Source organism: Plecotus auritus (assembly GCF_963455305.1).
Source record: "Plecotus auritus genome assembly, chromosome: 1".
NCBI classification, from domain to species: Eukaryota; Metazoa; Chordata; class Mammalia; order Chiroptera; family Vespertilionidae; genus Plecotus; species Plecotus auritus.
This window is the reverse complement of record NC_137770.1, coordinates 73,395,058-73,417,642: the sequence shown is the minus strand read 5'-3', so window position 1 is coordinate 73,417,642 and position 22,585 is coordinate 73,395,058. Positions and strand designations below refer to the sequence as shown.

Sequence of the window (22,585 nt, the reverse complement as noted above, 5' to 3'; positions counted from 1 at the left end):
CGGGACCTAGATCACTAGGCCAATTGAAAACAGCCAGCCAGGAGGAACCTCTCTCCTAGGGCTATTCTGGGAGTTACCTCCTTGGTTTTCTGGGCATGGGAAAGGAAGGAGTTTTAAATGTTGCCCTGGCTTGCTTAAGATAATGAGTTAGTTCTTGGCTTCACAGATGGAGATAGTGCGGTTGGACCATCGTCCCCCTGGCCCCAGGCTCAATGTTCAGATGGGCTTGCCAAACTCTGGGCTCAGTTCTTAGCACAGGCCCTCCTGGGCCTGGCAGGGTCCCTGAAGTGGATGGCTTTGCCTCAGCACCAAAGTCTAGACCATTTCTTTGCTCTCTCACTCAGCTCAGGTGAAAAGTCTGCCAAGAGGGGTTAAAAAATGGTTGGTAGAAACAATTGTGGTTTCCTTGTGTGTTCCACTCCAGCATGTATCCCAGCCGCTGCCTGTCATAGCCTTGGTCCAGGAGAGGGGAAAACACCAGGCCCTCAGCACATCCTGAATGGTATGGAGACACGCAGGGGAGGCTGAACTTCACGACGGTCAGCGTGTTCCAGAGCCAGTCCTCGTGCCTGTTCTCCGGGTTCCTTCTTGTAAGTGAGAACCCATCTTCTTAGCAGACAAACCATGGTACACACCCTGAGAATATAATTCTGGCCAAGAAAAGGTAATACCTCCAGAACATCTAAGTAGAACAAAACAAAGGCATTTGCACAGTTCGAGGTCCTTCTCCTCAGGGTCACTATGAGCCCATACGGCACCTTCATACAAAGGCACCAGTTCTTCTGGGAAGACATGGCCCTGCACTGGGGCACACAACTTGGTGAGCAGAGCAGGAGCTCAACTTTAGTCTCTATTACCTTCCTCTGCAGGTGAACAACCTGCCCAACTGTACATACAGGTGATCAAGGCTTCCTTCAATAGTACTGAGACTTCCTCTTTGCAGAACTGGAGGAGCCTTGGCTTGTTCAGATGTGAGAGCCTCCTTTGGACTTCTCCAATTTCCTTGCGTAGCCCCGGGGTCTTCTCTGCCCAGGAAAGCAGTCTTTTCTTTGGGCCTTGCTTCCCTGTTTAGCACCAATGTTATCTTTTCCTACATATGCAAAAATGATCATTTCATTTCTAGGTATCTGGTAACAGGTTCTGTTAACCAAATTCTCCGTCTTGTCAGAGCTGGCAGACTGGCTGCTTTAAATTCTCTCCATTAGCGCCACAGCAGGGAGAGAAGGGAAGTTCGGAGGCAGCTGCGATCCTGTTGAGTTCCAGAGCATGCCCTGCTGGCCTAGCTGGGAGCTGAAGGAAGACAGGAAACGTGTACCCAGCTTTGACGGTTCCGCACTCTAATCACTGTCTATTGCTCGAAAAGACACGTCAGCTGACAAAGTCACTGTGCTGGCTTCTTCCTTCTACCTTTCATACAAGGTGTGAAAAAGGAATGGGAATAAGGAGGAGGAGGTATGTTGTTTCCAAGGAAACCAAGTGGTCTGGGTTCCTCTAGGGCTGACTCTTACAGGTGGGATGGCCACATTTCCCAGTCCCACTGCAATGCTGCCCCTTCATGCCCTATAGTGCTGATCTGGGGGCCAAATGCAGTCTGTTGCTGGGTCTTTGGAAAGAAGAGCCCACAAAGGCACAAGCTGCTGGTGACAGCACGTTGATTGGCTATTTGGCTCATCCATGGCTGACATGCAGCCAGTTCTAGGAAGCCAGAGGTGGCAGTGGTTCTGTACCTCAGGATCAATCCTGGGGCCTCCAAGTGGGACCAAGTCAGATTTGAGGCCTACACAGAAGTTTGGTTCATTTTGAGGCATGTTTGAGGGGTCCTTGGAGAAACCCAATCCTCCCTGAGGTCTGCTGGAGATGACAGGGGCTGGGCAAGAATCCCTGAGCCCTTGGAGTGGGCAACTGGCTGGGCCAAATGAGAACCCATATATAGGCTGAGTGGCCTAGTGAAGTGGCCATGCTCAGCTGGAAAACCCCTGACCAAGGCCCTGGTGCGTTGAAGCAGTGTGACTGTCCGGATCTCGGCTCCATCCATGGTGGAAGGCTGACAGGACTGGTGGGAGCAGGAGTATAATCCAGCCTCCTATGGTTTAACTGAGTTCCTGTGGCTAAACTACAGTCCTCTGGCCAGAGAACATCACTACCTGGTCATCTTCAACAACTGCGGGCTGAAGAATCTGCTTGTCAGAGCCCTTGGGAGGACCCACCATCAGAGACTCATCAGCCTTCACTTCAACAGTGTTTGACAAAGGCCCCCATTCCTGGTCAAGGTCCTGAACAGGGAAAAAGGTCCCACTTGGGTATGTCTTATTTACACATAGAGATAAAATTTTAAGATAAGAACAACAAAAAACAGCTTCACAAGACACAGTGTCAGTCCTCGCCGAAGTCCTTCCTGTGGTGCCCCATTCGAAGAGGGCAGCCCAGCCTCACCTGGGACCTGCCCTGTTCCTGTTCTCATCTCCATTCAAGGCGAGGTTATGTAGGAAGAGGAGGAACTGCCACCACATGCGATTTCGGTTCTGCTGGTGCTGAAAGGGGGAAAAAAATCAACGTGACTCCTAAACGCAGCCTTAGATGACTTCTTATCATTTCCAATAAAAGTTTAGATCAACATGTCTGGGGCGGCACTTTAATCCTATCAGTGCAGCAAAGGGGGGCTGGGCACAAGAGAAGCGGCGATGAGGGGGAGATAGCGGAGTCCTCCAAAAACAATTGCAGTTTTTAACATTAAAAAGAAAAGACCAGGCTCATTCTGCACTGTGCACAAGAGGATTAAACTTTCTCCCCTGCTTGCAGGATTTTCCAGAGTTTAGCCAAGTGCTGCTTTTAATCAGATTGGCTCCTGAGCCCCTCAAACCTCAGCTGCATGAACAACAAACTTTCTTCAGAAAGAAAGAGAAGTGCCCCCTCTCTCCCCCCACTCCAAAGTAACACAGAGAACAAGGGGGGAAAAGGGGGAGCCTCCATCTGCAAGTGATTTGACACTGTGAAGGTCAAAGGGTTAATCTTCAATTTAAACCACACTGCTGAGGCAGCAAAAATCTGATTTCATCCAGTGCAAACACGCACACAGACAGACACACACACACAAACTTGAGCGCCTGCCCTCTCTCCCTTCCCAGCATCTCCAGCTCAGCACTGCCCTTTTTATAGCTGCTCTTGACAGTAAGCCATAAATAACCCCTCTTGGAGCGCTTTCCTACTGACTGGAGCCAATTAAACGTTAAGCAAGAACATACTTGAAAACAAAACAAAAACAAAGAATGCACACTACTCTCTGGAGGTTATCCCAGGTCCTACTGTCAGGCAGGGAAGCTGGGGGCAAAGGTCAGGGGTCAGTGGCTCACAGGATTGTGGCTGGTGCCCCACCCACACAGGTACATTTCCCTGGGGCCAGATGAGGCCAAAAGGGGACTGAGGGGTGCTGGAAGAGGCGGTCTTTGTTCTCTCTTTGTCTGCCAGGGCAGGACTGGGCTGGGGCCCTCTCCACAGGGTTCTCAGTGGACAGGGGAATAAAAACCTAGTGTGCAGAAAGAAATCAGCACAGGCTGGACTTGTATTGCTGCTGGGGCCCAGGCAGCAAGGGCCAGGGGAGCTGGAGCCCTCTCTTGTGTGTGTGTGTGTGTGTGTGTGTGTTTTTAATATATTTTTATTGATTTCAGAGTGAAAGGGAGAGGGAAAGAGAGATAGAAACATTAATGAGAGAGAATCATTGATTGGCTACCTCCTGAATGCCCCCCACTGGGGACTGAGCTAGCAACCCAGGCATATGCCCCTGACTGGAATCGAACCCGGGACCCTTCAGTCCACAGGCCGACACTCTATCCACTGAGCCAAACTAGCTAGGGCTCTTGGGCTGTCTTTAACCACACAGCCCTGGCCACCACCAGGGGACTACTAATCAGACAGGAAGAGGATAGGGTAAGTCAGTAGCAGAACTGGAAAGTGAGTCCAGGTCTCCTGTACTCCCAGAGCTTCACAGGTACCTCTGGCCTGGGAAAAGCATGCAGGCTGCTGGGTTCCCTTTCACTCTGCCTTAGGCCACTAAGAGAAGAGAGATGAGGTGTCAGCTCAGGCTGACCTCAGAGCCCTGCCAACCCAGGAGAACAGAATGCCCCGTGCCTGTGGCAATTCCTTCCCCTGCAGGAGGAGGACTGGAAAACAACGTGGAAGCAGAACTACTGCAGGGAGGGGCAGGAAAACTGGGCTGTGCCACTGAGGAGGCCTGGCAGCGGCTGGGGAGACTGATAGCTTCCTCGCGTTTTGTAAACAAAGATGAGTAAAAAGAGGAAACACACCCGGCTTAACAAAATCTGGTTATAGTAAAACAGCGTGAAAATGGACTCAGCTGCAAACCTGAAGACGCAGCAGCTGGGCAGAGCACCCTCCCTTCCCTCCCCAGCTGCTGCCCAGGACAGGTGCAAAGGTCATGTGCTGGAACAGGAGGAGATTCCAGGAAAAGCCCAGTCCCTGGAGAGGCCAGTCTGCTGGAATCCCCAGTCTCCTCAGGTGCCTGTTTGAAAAGGCCAAGGAACAATAACAGCCATGATAATAACAATAATAGTAACATTGAGTGGGCAAGGCTCTGTTTTGAGTGTTTCACATCTCTTCCTCTCAGAGTGTGGTCCATGTACCAGCAGCTTCAGCATCATCTGGGAGCTTATTAGAAATTTAGATCTACTAAATCAGAGCATGAACCTATAACAAGATCCCCCATGACTTTGAGACAAATTACACATACATTAAACTCCTTTGGTCCGTTCAACAACCCGATGAGATAGGTGTATATTATCATGCCCATTTCACAAGATGAGATCTTTGAAAGCGTTAGGTAACTTGGCCACATAGCTAGTAAGTGTCAGGGATTGGACTGAGTCCAGACTATTTGACCCTCGAGCTGTGTCTTTACCCATTGTCACTATGTTCCGAGTACCACCATATATACCTTTCTTTATACCAAATTAACCCTTTATTCTCCCTTCTCTAAATCGTCTCCAAACAGCAATTCAGCCAGGGATGGGAGATCACAATTCCATGATTTGGGACATGGTCCAATACCATTTCTGTATGCCTCAGTTTCTCCCTGAATTCCTCCAATAGAGGCCACCTGCTGCCTTGAGTCTCTGGGAATAAGGCAAGGCAAGCAGCCTCACTCCCATCATTGGGGATATTGGAGGACCCAGGAACAGCTGTGGGCCAGAGAGTGTTGTCAGATGTGAAGGCTGCCGTCTTCTGGGAAACACAGGCCAGCCCAGGCACAGGTGGGCACGCAGGTCCACCCTCAGGAAAGATCAAGGTTCTGTGCCTCGGCCTGTGCAGATCTCAGGGCTCATGAATTGGCAAGGAAGGCTTTGGTCCAGGAATCAGAGGACTTGGCTGTAGGCTGGGGTCTCCCACCAGCCTGTCTGTGAGTCCTCACTTCCTTATAAGTGAAATGCAGGCTCCCAAACCTGACTGCATTACAGAATTCACTGAGGTGCTGCTGTAAATACAGAGACCCCAGGCCTGACCCAGACCGATTGGGTCAGAATCTCCAGGGAAGGGCCCCAGGAATTTGTCTACTAAACAAGCTCCCTGAGTGATAGTGTAAAAATCAGAAGTTACATTTATTATATATTTTAGTCATAAACGTAATTACATGTTAACTGTAGAAAACTGGAAAACACAAGAAAAAACAGAGGAGAAAATAAAATCATCCATGATTCTATAGCCTAGAACAGTGGTCGGCAAACTGTGGCTCGCGAGCCGCGGTTTGCCGCTCTGTTGACTAATGAGTTTGCCGACTACTGGCCTAGAAGAAAACACTTCATGACCTGGTGTTTCCTTCATGCTCTTTCAACCTCTTCCCACCAGAGTAATGCCTTGGCCAACTCAGGGGTAAATCCTGCCCAGGTGGTTCTACAGCAGCCAGGCCACAGACAGGCATTTGGAAACCACTGAGGTGCTTTCCAGCCCTCAGGTTTGGTGATTGGGAGTTTGTCATCCACAATTATCTTCAAGATTACAACTCAGAGCTCCAACAACTGAATCCAGTTAGCCTGGTGGAGGGTCTGGGTGGGCCTGGAGAACAGGCTGCCCCGCACAGAGTTACATCAGTGGCGGCAGCAGCCGTGAGGCCAGCGAGAGCAGCCTGGGAACCTGCTTATGTCCCCGGCAGCCCTTTCTCTGGGCATAAGCAGATGCCACACATACTCCACTTAGCTTTCTCCTGTCACAGTTGCAGGCTCACAAGGCTCTTTTCTGAAAGGAAACCAAGCTGCCTCACACCAAGAGAATCAAAGAATGCTCTGATTTTGGGGAGCAACAATAAATATTTTTTAAAAAATTAAACAAAGGGGCCTGACGAGAAAGGAAAGAAAAAGGGCTTGAAGGGAGGCCAGTGAGAGAAACAGTGAGGAGGAAGGAAATGAACATTTGCCCAACAGGATGAGGTACACAAAGACGCCAGAACGCCAGAGAACCTGGGTCCTTCCAGGAGAGGGTGTGGAGGAGAAGGGGAGAAGGAAGAGGGAACCAGGAAAGAGTGTGCTTGGCCTCGGACTCACGGGTTCTTGGCACAGCAGCTAGCACATAAACTCAGATTAATGAGTGCAAACCCCAGAGCAAGGCCCAGTCTCCCAGACTCAGCCTGAGCACCTTTCAAAATATGGGAACTTGCCCTAGTCCATTTGGCTCAGAGGATAGACTGCCCATGGCCTGAAGGGTCCCGGGGTTCAATTCCAGTCAAGGGTACGTACCTCGGTTACAGGCTCAATCCCTGTGCAGGAGGCAACCAATCAATGTGTCTCTCTCACATCAATGTTTCTCTCTCTGTCTCTCCCCCTCCACTCTCTCCAAAAATCAATGGAAAAATATCCTCAGGTGAAGATTAACAACAACAACAAAAGAAGTATGGGAACTTGCAAAGAGTGGAGTTCCCAGAATGCACAGTCAGGTGCCCTCAGGGCTAAGGGGTTGGGCTACAAGGCATGGGAAGCTGGTGGCAATTTAAGCTTACACTGGAAATATTCAACTTCAGTCTAGACTCTGGTAGGACCAAGGCATGGAGGGAAAGAATAGAGGTGAATGCCCAAGGGAAAGGGTTCAAACATGGTGGGTAATAATATTGTCTTCAGGTAAGCGAGTACAACCGGGCATTAGAGGCCTTGTCTTTAACTCAGTCCCCTTCTCTTGCTGTGGTCCAGGGATGAAGGTGTGCCAGTCAGTGGGGACTTGTGTGCCAGGCACTGTGACTAAATGGGCATTTATCCTGTATAACGGGGAACATGTAGGGACCCACAGTAGGTATTCAACAAGTATACACTGGACTGACTACAGAAAAGTCAGCCTTGCAAGATAACCCACTTGTCTGAGGCCAGGGACAACTGATGTCTGGCCAGGTCTAAAGATGTACTAGATGTGATAGTATCAGCCTCTTGCCTGGGGAGAGGCCCAACCAGTAAAAGGCTTTTTTTTTTTTTTTTTTTTTTTAAGAGCTAGCTGTGGTGTCTGACATGGTTGGATTACACAAATCAAACTCTGTTTCATCCCACGTGGCCTCTGCCCTAAGCACAAAGAGTGTTCCCTGCCCTCCCCAGATAAAAATCTCCCTCTGCCTCTCCCCTTCGGATCCAATTCACACCCATGGGAGGGGGGCCGGGGGCTGTCACCAGTGTTCCAGATGCTCCAGCAAGAGCTAACTCACCTCTATAGGACTAGAGGAAAGAGCCAGGCTACGCTGTGGCCCTGCTTTAAAAGAACCCTGCAAATTTACCAACCAGATAGCAATTTATTACATCTCATACTTAGAACAGAGTACTTGATCTTCCCGTTTGCTCCTCACAAAGAACTGGGATGTAGGAAGGGCAGATGTTATCACAGACAGGGAAGCAAAGGCTTAGAAAAGTTACCCCAAGCAAATTAGTTGAGATAGTGGGTTATTCAAACCCCTGACTTCTGACTCCAGAGTTATATCCTTGCACTAAAATATTACAGTGTGTTTATTCACATTATGGAAATAGTATTAACTCTTCAAAGCAAATCACAACTGGACTGCTCCCCTAGTATGTTTAAAGACATTGTTTCCAGATCATTAACTATTTAGTAAGGATGCTGTGGACCAGAAAAAATAAACCTTTCAGAGGCAGAGCTAACTGAAGATCAAACAGAAATAAAGCTAAAACTGGTCTGAAATTATAACTTCAGATCATGTTCTGAAACCATGCTCGGTTTCTTTAAAATGCAGAACTCTACATACTCTACTTTCTGGGGAGACACACTCTCTATAAAGTGACATTTTCCTACCTTTTTCCTTTCCCCATCTAAACCTAGCCCGGCCGGGCCGAAGGAAAGAGGCTTGCTGCTTACAACCAGGAATGGAGACAAGGGAGACTTCAGGAAAATTCCACTTGCAAGAAGCAGGGAAGATACTTTTGTTCAATCCAGCAAGCTTGAACAATCAAGCACCCAACTGAGCTAAGGGTTATGAAGGTTACAAAGATGAGCAATGCAAACCTTGTCAATTATTTTACAGCCTGAAGTGGAGAAAAGCAAGAACCCAGACTAAGGTGAGAGGAGGCAGAGCAGGGTGCTCTCACTTTCCAGCATGTGCTGCTGAGGATCAGGGGTGGGTGCGGGAAAACCCAAGGCTCCCAGCCCAGCCACTTACAGTGTAACCCGGACACATTATCTCATGTCTCTGCGTCTCACTTTCCTATTGGATGGGCATAATGGGGTCTAGATGTATAAGGTGGCTGTGGTGATCAAAAGAGAAAAGGCTATGTCAACAAGCAGGGGGCCTGGTGGCTGCACTGAGCAAGCTCACCTCTCCTGGCGAGCACAAGGGGAACCTGGGCCACTTCACTTTGCTGGGTTCTTCCCTCAACACGCTCTCCTCAGTGTGCCAGTCTGGGAGCATTATCTTCTGAACAGACTGATCAAGTCCTGGGGAAAGCCATGACTTCTCACCCGGAGACAGGCCCTGGTGGCCAGGGACATCTGGGCTCAGAATTCCAGGCTGCCACACAGAGCCAGGGATTCTGAACCCCCAGGGGGCCCACTGTCCCAAAATGCTTCTGGCCCAGATACTCAAGGAAAGAGCAGTGGAATGGCAAAATGGGAAAGGTAAAAATTCTCCTTGCTGCCATGGCCGGTGTTGCTCAGTTGCTGGGCATCGTCCCGTGCACAGAAAGGTTGCTAGTTTGACTCCCAGTCAGGGCACATGCTGGGTTGCAGGCTTGATCCCTGCTAGGGGGTGTGAAGGAGCTAGTGAATCAGTTTCGCTCTTGCATGTTTTTCTCTCTCTCTTTTTCCCTCTCCCTTCCTCTCTCTGAAAATCAATTTAAAAATATTTTTTAAAAAATAATTCTCCCTGCCAAGAGCTTCCTCAGCTCAACAAGCAGTGCTAACAGGACGTGGAAGCCACAGGCCACCACCATGGCAAAAGGGCAGCCTGGAGCCAGCAGGTTCTCAGTCAAAGACAGGAGGGCTTCCTCTAATACCACTGGAGGACACTACCTTCAGCCACTGGGGGCTGGGGATGAGGGACAGGCTGGGTACCACCCAGATCCCCAGAAAGAACTGCTGAGGCCCCTACCTAGCTCCCCTCCGGGAGGGCTCTGGGCTTCAGTTTCCCTCAATCTGAGAACAGCTCCATCCAACTATCAGGCAACCTCTCAAGAGATCAAAAGGAACAGTGGTGTGTGTGCTCTGGCCAAAGGCAAGGGAGAGGGGATCGAGGAGGGGGCAGGTTTGTTGTGGGTCTACAAGGCTGTGGAGAAGGAACCCCAAGGTTCTGACTCCCAACTTGGGGCCTTTGCAACTGGCTGTTCTTGTCACCACCTGAGCATGGAAGATGGCCAGACCCTCCTCCTCACCATACCAGTGACTGTTCTCATTCTGGTCCTAGAACATGCCCTCTTGGTTGCCAGATGTGGATCAAAAGGCAAACTAGACATTTTTTCTTTTTCTTTTTTAGTGCCTCCTGCTACCCGCTCCCTCATCACCCCCCTCCTCCAAGAAAAACACACACAACAAAAGCCACGTCCCATCTCCATGGCTTGCCTCGGTGGGGAGGGAATGAACTGTCCGGAACTACAAGGCCCTTCTCCTAGAAAAGAGAGTAGTCAGGTGCAGAGTTGTGTGGGGAACTCGGCCTCTAGTCAGCCACGCTGATGACTCATAAGCTAAATATAGCGAGCGATATAAACAGAGCCAGCCACAGAGCAAACACAGGGCCCCCAAGCCCTTGCACTGGCTCTCACGCACGGCAGCTTTCCACAGCCCCTCCCTCAGCCTCACTCTTCCCGGGCACTGTCCTAGGTGGACCTCCCAATCCTAGGTCAGAGGCTGGCTCTATTGGGGCCCTTCTCACTTTAAGGCAAATCTCTGGGGCTCCTGCCCAGGGCTGTCCCATCTAAAGCCTGAACAACCTCACTAGCCACAGTCTGAGTTCCAGAAAACCACTCGCTAACAAGGAGAGCATCCCAAAGGGTCAGGAAGCAGTCAGGGGCTCCCTGAACAAAGGATCCAGGCTGCTGGCAGAGAAGCTGCTAGTTAATACACCGTGGCTAACACCACCCTGGGTACAACTGCCCAAAGAGCTCCCCAAACTATAAGGGCAGGTCCAAGCAAAATCCTAAAATCATCTTTTAACACATTTTCAAGTGTTAAACTGTCCATTTCTTACTAATGATATATCTTACAACCGGGATCTGCCTCTTAAGTCCAGGATCCTTTCTGTGATATTGCAATTAAAGATGATTTCAACTGAGTGGCTGAATTTTTTCTCAGATTTCATTTTCCAGAAAGTCTAATTACTATTCAGGGAATTTCCAAATCTGACTGTTCTGAATGGAGCTACTCCTTGTCCAAGTGAAAAAGTCATTTCCAACGTGAAAAATTCCAACCCTCCTTTAGCTTTACTCAACAGTCTACAGTAGCTATGTTTTTGGAGGATTCTTGGCTTCTTAACTTTGCCCCAGAATACCACCACAAATTTAAAGATGGTGCCACGGGGACAGGAGACTTTCTCAAGGGGAGGGGACACTAGCTACTGCTGTCCATTTTAGGCCCACGCAGGAGGACACCATGACAGAGCAGCCATGAGCTCAGTGAGGAAGCAAACCCGCACCCCCTCTTCCCTGCAAGAGTTGGACGAACATGGAAGTACCGGGGCACACTCACAGAGCCTGAGTCAAGGTAGGCCCCGAAAACAGTCTGCAGCCGGTCAGATCACAGAAGAGCAAAGAAGAAGGTAGTGTGTGTGACCAGGTTTGGAAAGGCTTTTACCTCCATTCACTCTGCCTCCAAATCTCTTGTTGCTTTGAAGACCCTCGCTGACACTGATCTGCCTCCAATTCCTTGCTGGTTGGTCCAGAGGAGCCACCTGAACTGATCACTTGAGTAACCAGGCTAGACCTGCATGCTCTTTGGGAAATATAGCCAGCATAAACTGACCCGGGAGAATCTGCAACCTCTTCAATCTGGGGTCACGCTGATGTACTTGGTTTGCCATATTGCCATCAACATGCTCCCCATCAGATACCCCCGCCCTTGGGAGAAGATCCTACCTGATACAGAAAAAAGAATAACTGAGGTTCAAACCAGGGATAAAAATCAGAGCTCACACTGCCTTCAGGACTCAGGGATTAATGGCCACTGTCTGGCTCCGTGATACCATCCCAGATCCAAGGAGAAAGATGGCCAGGCCCCTTCAACTTCTTCTTACCTCTTGGGTTGTCTTTCGTGGCTCTCTAAACTCAGCCTACAATGATGGGGAACTACCACCACTCTCAGAGGAGAATGTTCAAGGCCAAAGCCCGAAGCTGAACAGTTTGGACACCGATTTCTCTGGATAAGACAGGCAGAGGGGAGCTCAGGGAACAGCGTGATGGGTGGGGTGGGAAATGTTGAGGGCTGATCAGGATTACAGAGAGACAGAAGTAAACAACCATTAAAGAATACCTACTGATGTGCCTGGAGTTTCCACAGGTATTAACTCACTTAACCTTTCAAGTAAAATTCCGTGGTATTAGCTCAAATTTACAGAAGAGGAAATAGGCTTGGCAAGGTCAAGTGACTTCCCAATGGTTAGTAGGTGGCAAAACTGGTATTCAAACCTGGGCTTTCTGACTTTATACTCAAAGCCTACAGACTTAATCCTAAACCACTTCCTTCCTAGGACCTCAGTCTCCCTTCCTGTAAAGATGAGGGAAGGAAATAGGAAAAGAAGATAAAGGATAAGAATGTAAGAGTGTCAACAGTACTTTTTAGATATGAAATATTAGACTGTAGTTATGTAATAATGAAGTTCAGAAAATGACTAACTCCTTAAAACTAGCTGCTAAAAGATTCTATGTGTGCAATTATCCTAGCCCTTCCCCCAGGATGAGCCAGCCCCACCCCCGCTCCCATGAGCAGGGTTAGTGGGGAGGAGGGGGTGAAAAGCAAGAGGACTCCACAGTTTCTTTGTAACGGGAAATTTAGGAAAACCAGCTCTGGGCTAGAAAGGCTTCACCAGCCAGCCTGTGGACACTGCAAGATAGAAATAGGTAGCTGGCAGGTGGATGAGGGGCACAGAGAGCTCAGGAGCCAGTACAGGGTGAGGTGCTGAGCAGGGAACACTTTTTTACAGTTAGTTCTCCTGCTCTATCCTTCCCCCACCTGGCTGGGTTGGCTCTGCTGAGAGGACGGCATCCTGTCTAGGGTTGAACCATGCCCTCAAAGAGGCAGCCCTGGGCTGGGGGAAATGATGCCAAGCAGCAAAGAGCAGGGTCAGGTACTGAAATAAGGGCCGCCCTCCTCCTGTTCAGGACTGAGTCAGGAAGAAAGGGCGCTGGGCTGTGGTCTAGTCCTATCCTCCCAGCCTGCTCCCAGGCCTACAGGAGCTCCCAGATGAGGGAATATTCTGGGAAACACCTGTTGAAAGAGACCAGGTCTGTTGAAAATGAAAAAAGCTGCCTTCCAAACAATACTTTAGATGAGTCTAGGAGACCCAGAGGCACCGTGTCATCCATCAGCTCTAGCACCAGGGCTGGAAGCTGTGAGCTGGACTCAACCACAGGCCGTACAACCAGGCTAGAGTGAATGGGCAGGAAGGAGGCCAAGAGAAAGAAATCAAGAATCAGAGTGAGTCCACACATGGACTGAAGGGGAAACTCTAAGCCAAGTTTCCACAGAAAAATCAAAGGACAGACTAGAAACGAGTTTGGGGCCAGAAGAGGAGGCCAAGCTGCCTTATTATCTAAGCACAGGGCCACCCTCCCTTCCTGATCTCTGAGGGACTAGGAGAGCCCACCAGGGCCAGTTCTAGACCCAAATTTCCCTCAGAACTCCTTGGCAGAAGGCACTGACCATATTTAACTCTTGATGCCCTGTTCTCAGGACACCCAAAGTCAATTTCTCTTCCCGCTGGTGCTAGCAATGGTTTGGTCCTTGAATCAAACCTACTACTATCAATAGCTCTCCTCAGGTCACCTGAAGTGACCCTTCTAACCTCAGAGCCTTGCCCAATCATGATGCTATTTATTTTCCTGATTTCCAGACAAATAGACAGACAGACAGATACACACACACACACACACACACACACACACACACACACACACACACAATTTATCCTACGGGCCAGGGACACTGTCCCAGAAGGAAGGAACGTGTTCATTTCCAGGTGGCGTGCCTCTGCTTCATGCGACGGGCATACTAGCACAGATCAGCCCCAGCCCTCTCCCTGCCTTGGCAGCCCTCCAGAAAGCCAGCCCAGAGAGGAAGGGTTAAGTGCCTGGGGGCCGCCCAGACAGGGCTGCAGAGCAGGGCAGCCTACAGCCCGTGGCACAAGGACTCCTTCAGCACGAGCCTGCCAGCCGCCGCCTTTGTTGATGGACTCTGCCACATGCTCCACTGACACGGGATGCCCCGCCCTGGCGGTGCTGGTGCCAGGCTGCCGGCCAAGCACCAGGCCGAGCGCCCGGCCGCCGGTCTGGAGAGACTCCCCGAGGTACACTCTCCAGAGTCCCAGGCCCCAGTTCCCAGACAGAGACAATGAGGAGCAGCCTCCCCAGCTGGAAAGTGTCAGGTTACAACCGGTTCCACCACTTTCCCCCACTCAGCCCATCCCTCAGCCTTGGTTATTAGGTTCCCATTGCACCTCAGCCAGACACCCCCAACTGTCCAGTTTCCCTGCAGCACCCTGAAAATCTTCCCCTTAGGTCCACAACAATCTCTCAACCCTGGCCTCAAGAAGACACAGTTTGTCAAGCAAGGCTGCAAAAAGCCATCCCATTTTCCAGGAAGGAGGGATAGTGGCATCTCCCAAAAAACCATCTTATGGAGCCTGAGCTGAAAGTGGGCAGATAACCAACTTGGAGCTCAGAGATGAGGGCGGGCATACTCATCCAGTAGGGCCAATCCAGTCCTCAGGAATCATATTAGTCAAGGCCAAAACTCTGGGACCATATTCTTCAGATCTAGCAAGACAAAGTTGCAGAGGCAGGCCCCAGCCACCCCCCTACCCACCCTCCCAGCAGACTCAAACCTCACCCCCCACCTCACCCCAAGGACCCGTGCCTACTTGCTGCATTTGAAGCCGATGAAATTGGTCTGCAATACTCTGAAGCTTCCTGGCAATCTGGATCTCTGCTCGATGATGTTGCCACTGTCCTTCAGGGGGCTGCTCACCAAGGGGCAAGCCTGCAGGGAAACTGGCAGGGAGAGGGAGCCGGTAGCCAGCATTGCCTGCAAGGACAGAGGGCCCACATCTCAGTATTCTCCACCAGCGTCCCTTCCTCCCCATGCCTAACACTCCTGGCAGAGACCTGGGGTTGAGGCCTTATCAGGGCAGTCTGCCAAATTTGGACAACCTGACTCACTAGCAAGTATATAAAAGTTGGTGCTGGGAGAACAGAAGGGAATGGTCCCAGCCCTCCCTTCGGTTTTACATTCGTCGGCAGTGCCATGGCAAAAGTAATGTGTATGAGTGAACTTGCCAACCTTCTGTCCTTATTTACCAAGCTATGTTTGACCATAATTTATTATTCATGTAGTAGCAGGTTGGAGCTCTTCTCTGGAAAAGCACTGGAAGCAGCTCTCCAGAGTTCCTGGGTTGAGCAAAGCAAGGGACAGAGAAAGAGAAAACCAAAACGTGTCTTCATTTATTAGTGCAGTGGAGGAAGGCTGGTCCCAGTTCCTAAAGCTCTGGGCTGTGGTATAAAAACTAGGGAGAGAAAACTCAGACCCACAGAATAGCTAAGTTCCTCTCTGGAGGCAAGACCTCAAGATCAGTGCTCCATACTTACCAAGTGCTGGCAATTGAGCTGCCACTAGGGGCACCCGCCTGCCTCCTCCCTCCTTTCCCTCTTCCCGCCAGAACTGCAGTGCAAGAATTACCCTATGGGTCGGCTCCCTCTGGGAATAACTGCAGCATCTCCCTAATCTGTCCATCAGACTCAGCAAGATAGCCTCTGAACCCTTCCCCTCTCTCCATACGCTATTGTGCTAAAAGTCGAAAACAGACTGTGCGTCTAACCCTGCCTTTTTGCCAGAGGAGGGCACACAGCTCATAAAACAAACCATTTAAGTCCACAAATGAAGGGGTCTTGTCCTATTGAACCTTGGAAAAAGCCCCTCTGCTGGCATCGAGCCTAGGCAGTCTCAACCTCTTTTTCCAGTTCCCCTTCCAAGCACAGAAAGTCCCAAGTGACAAGTGAGGGCCACCTTTTGCCTTCAGGAACCTTCTGTCCCAGAACCAGCTGGGTTTTTCCCTTCAGTGTCAACAGCGAGTCACAGATTCCCCCAACCTTCTCCGGAGCAATGTCAGCCACTTTACAGAAGGTACATCACTACCAGCACACAAAAGGCTGTACCACTTTACTGGCCACAGGATGTAAAAGCTGAGGCTCAGGTACCCTGTCCAACCCAAGGAGACACCGTGGACCCAAAGATCCCTCCAGAAATGGACAAAAGAGCAGAAATAATGGCAGGGCAATTGGTCCTTCTTGGCGCCCAAGGAGCACAGGTAAGGAGCAATGACAAGCAGAAAGGCAACAGGTGAGAGGTGAGGAAATCAATAGCCCCTGCTGCTCAGTTTGGGGAAGGAAATAGCAGCAGGCAGGTTTGGGGAGGGAAAGTCCCCTCTTTTCCCCAAGTCTCTATGGGAGGAGTCCTGAGGCTAAGAGCACTCACCATAAAAGAGTCGCTGGGGTTCCTCGGTCACCCCACAAGGCAGCATGACACCCTGGCTCGGGGAGGCTGGACTGAGGGTCTGGGTGGCCTTGTCTTCCTGGCTGATGGGTCGAAGCCCAGGGCCACAGCAGTGGGTGAGAGGGAAGAGCTGCAGACGGCTGAGGGGGCAATCCAGCTGGCTCTGGGCAAACAGGTCAGCAGAGGGCAAGCTCCCAGGCTGGGTCCCCAGCTCATCCTCTGGCTGAAACACATCATCCTCCAGCTCCTCCACACACTGAGGTGGATCCATCTCCCCTGTTGGATGTAATGAGGCATCCAGGATGCTATCCCTTCCAGGCCAACCCTGGAGTGGGAGTCCTAGAGGGGGTCCTCCCCTGCCCTTCCTTATTCTCTCTTCTTATCTGTGGAAGTGGGGCCAGGTATTGATGACTGATAACCCTGGTGATATAGTGCTGCCAAGGGTGACACCTGTCCCCAAATGTGGACTGCCTCACCTCACTGTTCAGGGACTCTCCATACTTCTTCCTGAGCTCACCCACGGCCACCCTCCCCTCAGTCTCTTCTTCTGACCCAGCTGGTCACAGTCATGAAGTCTGCTCCCAACTCTGAGCAATAGCAGGGGTATGATCAGCTGCTATAAGCACTCAGGGTACCTAAGGAAATGTCAATGAGACTAGCCTCTGTGAGAGAGCAGAAGGGTGCTGTGACTGACTGTACACATAGTGCTCACAACACTCACTCTCTCACTCACTGCCCTGAGGAGTAACCAACCACCAAGTCTAAACTGAGCTCCAGGCTCAGCAGTAAAAACAAAAGCCAGCCAGCAATCCTAGGACAGCCAGGTTCCCTCCAAACCTGCTAGGCCCTGCCCATCTGCCCATCTACTCTAGTCTCCACCCCCAGCTTGCTCAACACAACAAACAGGCTCCCTGGTGTGGTAAGAGTGTGTCCTGGGAGAGAAAGGGAAGAAAGACCCAAGTTAGTCATTGCAGCTGCCCTCTAGGCACAGTAGAGCTGTCTGCCCACCACAGCTTGGCCTAAAGGGTAGGTCCAACATCCAGCAAAGTAGCCAACTTCCTCCAGCTCAGTCTACTCACTAGTCTCCCTGATCTCAAATCTTTTCCCACAGCCTACCCCTCCTGCCAGTGCTGAACCTTAGGTTGGTACGATCTGCCTCACAGGAGGAAGTGAAATTTTGCCCTTTCTCTGTGACCTCACTCACTGCCAAAATACTCAGGTTGTTGATATGAGTTTCTTGGTAATAAAGAAGTTCCTCTTGCTCCACCTGATGACTCTTGGAAGTCTGACCTTGGAGCCAACTAGCATCTTGAGTTCCCAACCCAGCCCCCTCCACACTAACTAGGAACCCCACTGGAGCAGCTAGAAGCAAAAAACACCTGAATAGTTAAGGATACAGAGAGACAATGTTTGTCACTGCCAGATTCAATTAGAGATCCCCTGGGAATTCTGCTTCCCAGTCTCTTGCCTTTGAAGAACAAGCCAAATGGTCTGTGGGTTGGTAAAGTACTTAAAGAAATCTCAGTTAAATTCAGAAGTCCTGGCTTTCCCAAACGCAAGCCGTCTGTCTCTCCGTCCCTCCACCCCACCTAGTCCTGAAGCTATGGTCCTATCCCTGCCCTCTTCCCTGGAGAGTGAGGAGATGGCCACTTGGATGGCAAAATAGGCACCTGGTATTCTTTGAATATTGTTTCCCAAAAGGGGCGGGGGGGGGGGGGGAGGGGGGAGAACTCCAGCTTATCAGCACCAGGAAACAAAGTTTCCTGCTTAAAAGACCAAAGGCTGTCCTGCCAGTCAACTGGCAGGGGCTCCCCTCCTGTCCCTCAACCTCCTCTCAGCAAGCCGGCAACCCCAACCTAAGAAGGGGCCTCCAAAGCCAATCACAACGAGGACTCATTGTCTTGTTTCTTCCTTTGAGGCCCGTCACCTCCCCTCCCCCTCCCCCTCCCAGCAAAGCCCCAAAGTTCAACCCTTACTTGGACTGGACAGTGGGGGAGGTACAGCCAGAGGGTGTGGCTCTGCCAGCCAGGGTACCCTTCCTACTCTCAACAGGAACTGCAGGTGGGAGCCTCGGAGGGGTGCTGGGCAAGGTCAAGTATAAACTAGGATACAGTAAAGAGAACCTCTTCTCCCCGTCCGCAGACCTGAAGAGGTGATGTCCAAACTGGTAGGAGGGGCACTTCCTGAGAGCACTGCTAGGGAAGGCTTTATTCCTAGCAAGGGGAACTGAACTAAAGCCCGCCGTAGCCATCCCAGTCCCTGTGGGCTCTAACAGGGATGCTGAGCTTAGACTCCTCCTCCCAGGAGAAGGCAGAAGGCACTCTGAACCTCGACAGGGGCTAAAATCTGGGGACGCGCGCACGCACACACACACACCAGACCTGGGTGACTCCAGGAGAGAGTGTCGGCCTCCGAGTCGTGATGCCAGGGCTCCGCGCCAGGGTCCAGCGTGACGAGCTCTCGGGGGCTTGGCGCCCAGACGCAATTGGGAAGGAGAGGAAAGCCCAGCTGTTAAGGAGAGGAGCCTTCAGACTCCGCGGGGAGGCAGGACGCCCCACAACTTCCTGCCCTACCCCAAAGTAAGATCCGGAGACCCGGCTGTTCTCTGGCGCCCAGGTCGGCTCGGCAGTGCACCGCAGGCTCCCTTGCCCACCTGGACCCAACTCCTGGGACTCTCAAATGCTACGACCCCAAGTTGCCTCGTGGAGCAGCGCACCTAGATGTGGGTTCTGCACCCCGTTTCCACAGCCCAGCGCCCCAGTCCTTCATGGTCACCCCAGATACCCGCAGTCCAACCCTTCCCGGGCCCCCACGCACAGCGCGACTCCTCTCCCCACTTCGCCGAGGAGGTGCGATCCAACTCCGCCCGGCTCCCGGCCGCCCGGGCGCCCTCCGGGCTGTTGCGGGGGGCGGGAGGCGCGAGCAGGGGCAGCAGCCGCGGCGGGCGGGTGGGCGCGGGAGGAGGCCACTCCGCACCTCGCGGTATTGTTTCCAAAATACGCCCGCTCTGGGCATCCCGCAAACAGCTGATTAGGCCCCGCCCCCAGCGCGTCACGCCGACGGCTGGCCAATGGTGAGTGGAGCCCCAAGTCCCGGGCTGGGCGGCTGCCAGGGACGGTCAAGAATGTACGAACCTTCCCTTGGAAACACTGCAAGGGGCCGAGCAAAACTCTGACCCGCGCCAAAAACGCAATTGGTGCGCCGTCCTCCACGCAGATTCTGTTCCTAACGCCAGCTCGGGAATCGCCAGAGTCACCCTTCCATTAGGAGCGAGCGAGGGGGCGCCAAAGTGACTTTTGTCTTCTTTCTCGGGAATGGGCTAAATAAAAAACGGCTCCAGACAGGGAGGGGAGGGAGGCTGAGAGCTTTTAGACGCGGCTGGTAGCGTCCAGTGGGTGCAGGTGCGGGTCCCCGTGGATCCTGGCCTGGTGGCAAAGCACCCTCCGCTTGCCGAGCGAGTCAGGAGAAACTCCAGCCCCAAGTGTATAGGAAGCGTGAGAACATGTGTCTAAAGCTGTTACTGAGTGGCTTTCAGATCAAACACATCCAAAGGGGCCCTCAGGTCCTCTTCTTGACTGGGCGAGCACACTTACAAAATAAGCATCTGGCTGAGGAGAGGCGAGATCAGGGACTGCTTGGGCAGTTGACACGCATCCTCTTTATGGCCGCATCCAGAGGTGGTGCTGGTGCTGCCAGGAGATCAAAGTGTCCTGCAGGGGGCATACCACCGGTAAGGGAGTGTGGAGTTTCACAAACATTTATTGAGCACCTGTATTGTGCAGGGTACTGTGTTAGGTGCCAAAAACCGGTGTCTGTCCTTAGGGAGCTTACAAGTTACTCGGAGAAATAGACCTGAAAATAATGGAAAGCAGGAGGAAATGTGTTGATTTTGGGATAATGACTGCTAGAGATGCAGAAAAACTCAGACTGCAAAGGCGGGAAGGCTTTAGGGAGAAGGCTTTTGAGTTAGGCCTTGAAGGATGGGGAAATTTTTCAATATGGAAAACCAGATAAAACTGCCCAGGCCTAGGGGCAGCAGAATAAAGTAAGCTGGGAATCTGTCCTGGGGGCAGACTAGAGGATGGGATCATTGGGTGCACACTGTGATGCAGGAAGAGTGGGCATAGACAGGTAGGTTTAAGTCAGAGTACAGAGGTGTCCCTAGAATGCCAGGTTGGGGAATCTGTACTTATTCTGGAGGCGAAGTGGAGCCAGCAAAGGTTTTATAGAAGATGAGTGACTTGGCCAAGCCTGAATTTTAGGAAAGATAAACGAAGGGGCCAGAAATGAATGAGAAGGAGCCAGTCCCTGCAATAGACCTGATGATTGATTATAGGGCCTGATCCCAGTGGCAGAGGGACTGGTGGTTGTAAACTCAGACAGATTTAAGCGGAGCTGGGACCCTTAGCCCAGAGGAGCCTGAAGTCATCTTATACCTTTTTCCTACCCATTCTTTCCCTAGCTCCTTCAAAGGGTACTTCAAAGAGAGCAAACCAGGCTTAGTGAGCACTATGGTTGCTAGAGTAAAAAAACACCATCCCAAAGGATGGAGAAGAGGGAAAAGGGAAAGACAGGAGACTCCAAGTTGGCCAGCAGCCCAGTCCCCCCAGGAGTTGACAGGCATCCAAAAAAGAGGTGCTGGAGCCAAAACGAGGTCTATTATTTTACCAGGAGGCTTGGCCAAGAGGGAGTGTCAGAACCTGTCATGCCACATGTGGGGAGATGAGGAGACCAACCCAGCCTCAGTGCAGGGTTCTTGGGAGCCTTCATGTTCATCATGCACATCTCCTTCCCCTCCTTCCTTCCATCCTTCCTATTGGCTTTCCTCCGGGGCCAGTGTTTCAGGCTGGCCACTGATGATGATGGGAAGGACTTAGGGTAAAGAGTGGGACTAAAGGATGAAGCAGCTCTGAATCTGTCCTTTGGGACAGCACAGGCCCCCAAGGGCAGGGGTCATCCTAATTCTCCTGATCCACCCAAGCTGCTAAAGCTCTGTCTGCTTCCTCACAAGGTGGAATTGGGTCCACAAGGCAAGGAAGCTGGTAGAGCAGGGTGTTCACCTGGGGTCCATGTATCTGTCACACTCACCAGGGTCTCCTCAGCTTTAGGGTTTATGAACCCCTAAAACTGGCTAACTTCTGCGTGGGTTCACACATACATTTTTGGAGGGGTGGCTCCATAGCTTACAACAGTTTCCCAAAGGGGCCTGTGACCCTATAAAAGGTTAAAAATCATCATTGTAGGGTAATGGGGCTGGGCAGCAGAGGGGATCATCTTAGTGGGTCTGGGCAGTTTGCAAGATGAAGGGAGGGTCACACCCTCCAGTGACATTTCTTCTAAGACCTCTCTCCCAGGCTTTCCCAGGCTGCTCCCTCGGGCTAGTTCTAAAGGACACCTGGTGGCTTGGCCTCCTGTGTTATCAGCCTCTAAGGTCAAGCAGCAGGGGCCCAGCCTTCTGAGCCAGAGGGACCAGAAAAGACTGTCAGGGATAAAGGGGTCAGGGAGGTCAGGAGCCTCACTCCCCACCTCTCATCACTGTCAAAACAGACCCCTCCCTCTGGGCCCTTTCTCCCCTGCCAGACAGGGCAGACTCAGCAGAGTCAGGACCTGCGGGGCTAGAGATCTGGGATCTGAGCCCCCTGTCCAACAGCAGCAGCATGCTAGTAACCTAGGAACCCTAGGCTTTTGACTAGGCTCAGAGCAAATGCACATTGCAGCTGCAGCAGCCTTATTTTGGAGAATTTCCTTACTCCTCCCTCCCACCCCCTTTGCCCCAATTTGTTTTCTCTTCTGCTAACTGACCCTGGCTCTAGAAGGCGGGTCCCCAGAGAAAGGCAAAGCTTGCAGGCCTGAGAGGGAGGCTGATCTTCCCCCACAATCTTGGAGGGATGCAAAGAGTTAAGAGGAGGCTTTCAGCAGAAGAGAAAACCCAGCTCCCAGTAGACAGCAGGCAGGAGCCCTCTCCATTGTTTCACCTGGCTATAGGATTTCTCTCTGAGACAAGGAATGGGCTCTAAAACTCTGGTAACTGGATCACTGGGAAGGGAGGTTTTTTAAAAACCAGCTGACAGCTGAATAATAGGAATTACCAGGCAGGCCGCCCTGGGGTTACTGAGGTTTGTAACTCAACCCCCAGGGAGGGGTTAGATTGGAAACTGATTTATGGGGAAGGTGGGGGTCTTGGTGGGGGAGCCCATAATGCTTGACCCCCTTGCCTCTTAACTCCCTCAAGGAGGGATCCTGAATGTAAGTAAGACCAGGAACCTGGGTGTCCATCCCTTGCTGGACTTGCTCTTACAGAGTGAATTCATTCTCTCTGTGCATGGTTCCATCTGCCTGCATGGGGAATTAGTCCCTCTCTCCTGGAGGGTTTGGGAGAGAGAGAGAGAAAGAGAGAGAGAGAGAG

General features: G+C 51.5%; 1 protein-coding gene across 1 annotated transcript; it reads right to left on the bottom strand.

Moving 5' to 3' along the window:
* Positions 1 to 1,791: 1,791 nt before the first annotated feature.
* BMF (Bcl2 modifying factor) lies at positions 1,792 to 19,181 on the bottom strand. Its single transcript, XM_080668299.1, has 5 exons — positions 18,997 to 19,181; positions 18,561 to 18,687; positions 16,162 to 16,455; positions 14,552 to 14,715; positions 1,792 to 2,531 (listed from the first exon to the last, which is right to left on the bottom strand). The coding sequence occupies exons 3-5, from the start codon at positions 16,448 to 16,450 to the stop codon at positions 2,430 to 2,432; spliced, it is 555 nt and encodes a 184-aa protein (XP_080524425.1). The 5' UTR covers positions 16,451 to 16,455; positions 18,561 to 18,687; positions 18,997 to 19,181; the 3' UTR covers positions 1,792 to 2,429.
* Between the last annotated feature and the right edge of the window lie 3,404 nt (positions 19,182 to 22,585).